We start from the raw sequence: 4529 nt of genomic DNA, 5'->3' as shown, positions 1-4529 counted from the left end.
TGGTGTGATCTAGGCTCACTGCAAGCGCCCCATCCTGGGTTCAAGCAGCTCTTGTGACTGAGCCTCGCAAGTAGCTAGAATTACAGGCATGCGCCACCACGCCCTGCTAATTTTTGTGTTTTTAGTAGAGATGGGGTTTTGCCATATTGGTCATGCTGGTCTCAAACCCCTGGCCTCAAGTGATCTGCCAACCTTGACCTCCGAAAATGCTGTGATTACAGGCTTGAGCCACCATGCCCAGCCCTCAATAAATATTGATGAGATGAAGGGAACCTAGATAATGGCAGAGTTGGATCAGCTTCTCTGTGCTCTCTGTGCCTTACACTCAGTCAGACTTCTCTGGGGCCAAGTCTGGTAGTAGAGGGGGATGTTTAAAAGGCAAAATTCTATCAACAGCCTATTGGGAGAAAAGCTGTGTGTTTGGAGAGAAGCTGAGGCAGAGCTTCCATGTCTGCTAGACTTGCTGGCTCCTTGCTTCTAGCACTCCTGTTATCTCAAGCAGCCATATATTTCTCATTCACTTGATACACTGTTTCCTTTCAACTCCCCCATCCTCACCTACCTGTTTATTTGTTTGAGCACCAATAAATAGCCTGGGCTCCCAGAGCTTGGTGCCTTCGCAGCCTCCATGCTTGCTATGGCCCCCTGGTCCCATTTTCTCTCTCAAATTGTCTTTTTCTCAATCCTTTGACTCTGCTGGATTTCTTCTCCCTAACGACCTGGTGTTGGGTCTGATCACCCCAACAACAACCCATATGGGAATGGCTGCCAGGGATGCTTCACCCAGAATCATTTTGACCTGGAATGCTGGGTCCCGTATTTTCTACTTGTCCTGGCCGTACAAGCCCTTATCACTGGCAGTCAGATATAGATCATAGAAAAATCCTTGGAAACTTGGGGGTCCCAGGAATGAATGGGAACCCTGAGACCAGTCACACTCTTACAAACCAATTCAAGGTACTCTCAATTCAACTAAACCATGGCACTGTGACTGCTCAGAAAACTGAACATGTGTATTTAGTATCTTCCCCAACAAAACCCTGTAAAACATCCTCGTGCATGTGCCGAAGTGTGTGGGTGGACTGAGACCACACAGTTATCATGGCATATCTTCCCATAGAGTCAATTTTAATACTAGCAGGTATTTTAAAGCATTGCTTAGATGTAAAACAAACATGAGGTCAGGTGCAGTGGCTCATGCCTGTAATCCCGGCACCTGGGGAGGCCGAGGTGGGTGGACCATTCGAGGCCAGGAGTTCAAGGCCAGCTTGGGCAACATGGCAAAACTTTGTCTATACAATTAAAAAAAAAAAAAAAAAAAAAAACAACTTAACCAGGCATGGTGATGAGTGCCTGTAGTCCCAGCTACTTGGGAAGCTGATGTCAGAGGACGCTTGAGCGTTGAGGTTGAGGCTGCAGTGATTCATAATGGTGCCACTGCACTCCAGCCTGGGTGACAGAGCGAGACCCTGTCTGAAAACAAAAACAATAAAAAGCATGAAACTGTTATGGGGTGGTATATAATAATTGCTTAAATTTTTAAGGAAAACAGCCACAAGATTTTAAAGGCATTTCAGACTCCTGCCTTGACTTGCCCTCAACAGTTCTCTTGTACCCTACCATCACTGGTGTAATTCTGTTGATGGAGTTTTGCCACTCAAAACTTTCTCCTCTACTACCAGTTAGGGGTACTTTGGTAGAAAATGTTTTTTTAAAAAAACTGTTCTAAACCTACCTAAAATATCAGCTCTCTGGCTCATGATATGGTCTGACATAGAACAGACAGAAAGACTGTCCTATGTCAGACCATATCATGAGCCAGAATATATAAGAACATATAACAATCTTTCTGTCTTTCTGGGGCTAGAACGATCACTCATGAAAGATTACTAAGAGGTGATATTTTGTAGACATTATTCAAGGTTGACAAAATCCACATTCTTGCTTTTTGGGTCTCTGAACAGCACGATGGTGGTTGGCAAGAATAAGCGTCTTATGAAAGGCAGCAAAAAAGAAGCCAAGAAGAAACGGGTTGATCCATTTTCTAAGAAAGATTGGTATCATGTGAAAGCACCTGCTATGTTCAATATAAGGAATATTGGAAAGACACTAGTTTCCAGGATTCAAGGAACAAGAATTACACCTGATGACCTTGAGGGTCATGTGTTTGAAGTGGGACTTGCTGATCTGCAGAATAATGAAGTTGCATTTAGAATAAACAAGCTGATTACTGAAGATGTTCAGGGCAAAAACTGCCTGACTGACTTCCATGGCATGGATCTTACCCATGACAAAATATGTTCCATGGTCAAAAAATGGTAGACCATGACTGAAGCTCATGTCAGTGTCAAGACTACCAATGGTCATTTGTTTAGTTAGTTCTGTACTGATTTTATAGAAAATACAATGGTCAGATACAGAAGACCTCTTATGCTCAGCACCAACAGGTCTGTCAAATTTAGAAGGAGATGACGGAAATCATAAACAAAGAAGTATAGACAAATGACTTCAAAGAAGTGGTCAATAAATTGATTCCAGACAACGCTGGAAAAGACATAGAAAATGCTTGCCAATCTATTTATCCTCTTCATGATGTATTCATTAAAAAAGTAAAAAGCTGAAGAACCCAAGTTTGAATTGGGAAAACTAATAGAGTTTCATGGTGAAGTTAGTTGTTCTGGAAAAGCTACCGGGGACAAGACAGGTGCTAACGTTGAATGAGCTGATGGATATGAGCCACAAGTCCAAGAATCTGTTTAAAGTTTGATTTTAATAGTGGCAAATAAAAAGGCCTATTTGTCTGCAGCAAGTTAAGTTGACCGAGCTCTTTTCCTCATGGGGGCTTGGTGTGCAATGTCTGAAAACAGCAGGTTCCTTGGTAGTGTACGCAGCCTGTTTCTTGCATGGGTTGCCTCTAAGGGACCTTGGAGATAGCCCTTTCCAAGGTATGTTCATGTCTCTGACCTTATGCTGTCCCTGTGTAGGCTGTAGACAGGTATGCAAGGTGCCATTGGAAAGCTTCAGAGCATCATAGCCTGGCTTCATATTGGCCAAGTCATCAGGTCCATCTGCACCAAGCAGAACAAGGAGCATGTGATTGAGACCCTACACAGTGCCAAGTTCAAGTTCCTGGCTGCCAGAAGATCCACATCTCAAAGAAGTGATACTTTATCAAGTTCAATTTGAATGAAGTTGGAGACATGGTGGCTGAAAAGTAGTTCATCCCAGATGACTATGGAGTCAAATACATGCCCAATTGTGGCCCTCTGGACAAATGACAAGCTCTCTACTCATGAAGGTTTCCACTGTGTGGCCATCTCCTAATGCCAAACAATAAATCCTACTTTCTATCAAAAAAAAAAAAAAAAAAAAAAAAAAAGGGTTCTATTTGTGGGGGGGAAAAATCTAAATTCTTTAATAAGGTTTCTAAGTTCACAGATTCCTGGGTCAATGAATTTGACACCAAGATCCTTAGGCAGTAAGAACGCAATGTTTTCCTTGGTCATTTCTCTCCTACTTTTCTCTAGACACCCAAACTCCTAAGGTAACCATGAGCTCTTCATAGTGGCATCATTCCATGGAATTCTCAGTTCTCTAATCTAGTGCCTGACAGGAAATGAGTACTCAATATTTGTTGGCATTGCATTCTGGGACACCCTCCCCAGATTCTCCATGTTCTAAAATGACCTCTCACTTTTTTATTGTTATTTCTCTGTTTCCTCCCTGCAACCTCACCATGAACAATAAAACTGAGCTCTCACTAACTCCCATAACAGAGAACCAAGAAAATTGATTATTCATCTAAAGTAATTCTTACTAAAATTTGAATGGCTGGAAAGTATATTAGCTTATATTTTGAAAGTAGAAAAGATATTCAAATTATTTCGTTCAATACGGTAGGAATTACATCTGTTGTGTTCATTCTCAGATCTCTAATTCAGTGCCTGACAGGAAATGAGTACTTGATACTTGTTGGTTGACTCAGAGAATATTTGGAGATGGTAGCTTCGAGTTAGGAAGGTATCTTAGTAGTCAAGTTTTTCTTTCACTGCCTGTGTTCTTACTTATTTTGGCAGACATACAAATAAGGCCAATAGTTTTGTAGTATTGATTGTTTTTCACTACTTGTAGCTAAAGATTTCCCTCATCTATGTTGCTGCATAATTAAATGTTGGGGTTTTTTGTTGCGGGGTGAATGAATGTTTTGACTTAGAAATTTCTCTTCCTGCGAAAGATGTTTTAAAATTTTTCTTCTAGACCTGTTTGGACATACCCTAATAAAAGAATAAGCTCATGGGTGGGGAATTCTAATGCAATTATCTATAGCATTTAACACATGGCAAGTGATCAATAAACACTGACTGAAATGAATTTTTTTTTTTTTTTTTTTTTTGACAGAGTCTCACTCTTTTGCCCAGGCTGGAGTGCAGTGGTGTGATCTTGGCTCACTGCAACCTCCGTCTCCCCGGTTCAAGTGATTCTCCTGTCTCAGTCTCCTGAGTAGCTGGGATACAGGCACCTGCCATTAT

The 4529-nt window shown here is 41.5% G+C and overlaps 1 protein-coding gene and 1 non-coding gene across 2 annotated transcripts; both read left to right on the top strand.

Annotated features, from left to right (window-relative positions):
• The first annotated feature begins 1968 nt into the window (after window positions 1-1968).
• LOC104657754 (40S ribosomal protein S3a-like) lies at window positions 1969-2675 on the top strand. The gene has a single exon (XM_030927912.1). The coding sequence runs from the start codon at window positions 1969-1971 to the stop codon at window positions 2320-2322; it is 354 nt and encodes a 117-aa protein (XP_030783772.1). The 3' UTR covers window positions 2323-2675.
• A 125-nt stretch (window positions 2676-2800) lies between these two features.
• Window positions 2801-2936, top strand: LOC115896682. Its single transcript, XR_004056587.1, has one exon. It is a non-coding gene; the product is annotated as a small nucleolar RNA SNORA70 (small nucleolar RNA).
• The last annotated feature ends 1593 nt before the right edge of the window (window positions 2937-4529 follow it).

Source organism: Rhinopithecus roxellana, chromosome 3 (genome assembly GCF_007565055.1).
Source record: "Rhinopithecus roxellana isolate Shanxi Qingling chromosome 3, ASM756505v1, whole genome shotgun sequence".
Taxonomy (NCBI): Eukaryota; Metazoa; Chordata; class Mammalia; order Primates; family Cercopithecidae; genus Rhinopithecus; species Rhinopithecus roxellana.
This window is presented reverse-complemented; position numbering and strand designations above follow the sequence as displayed.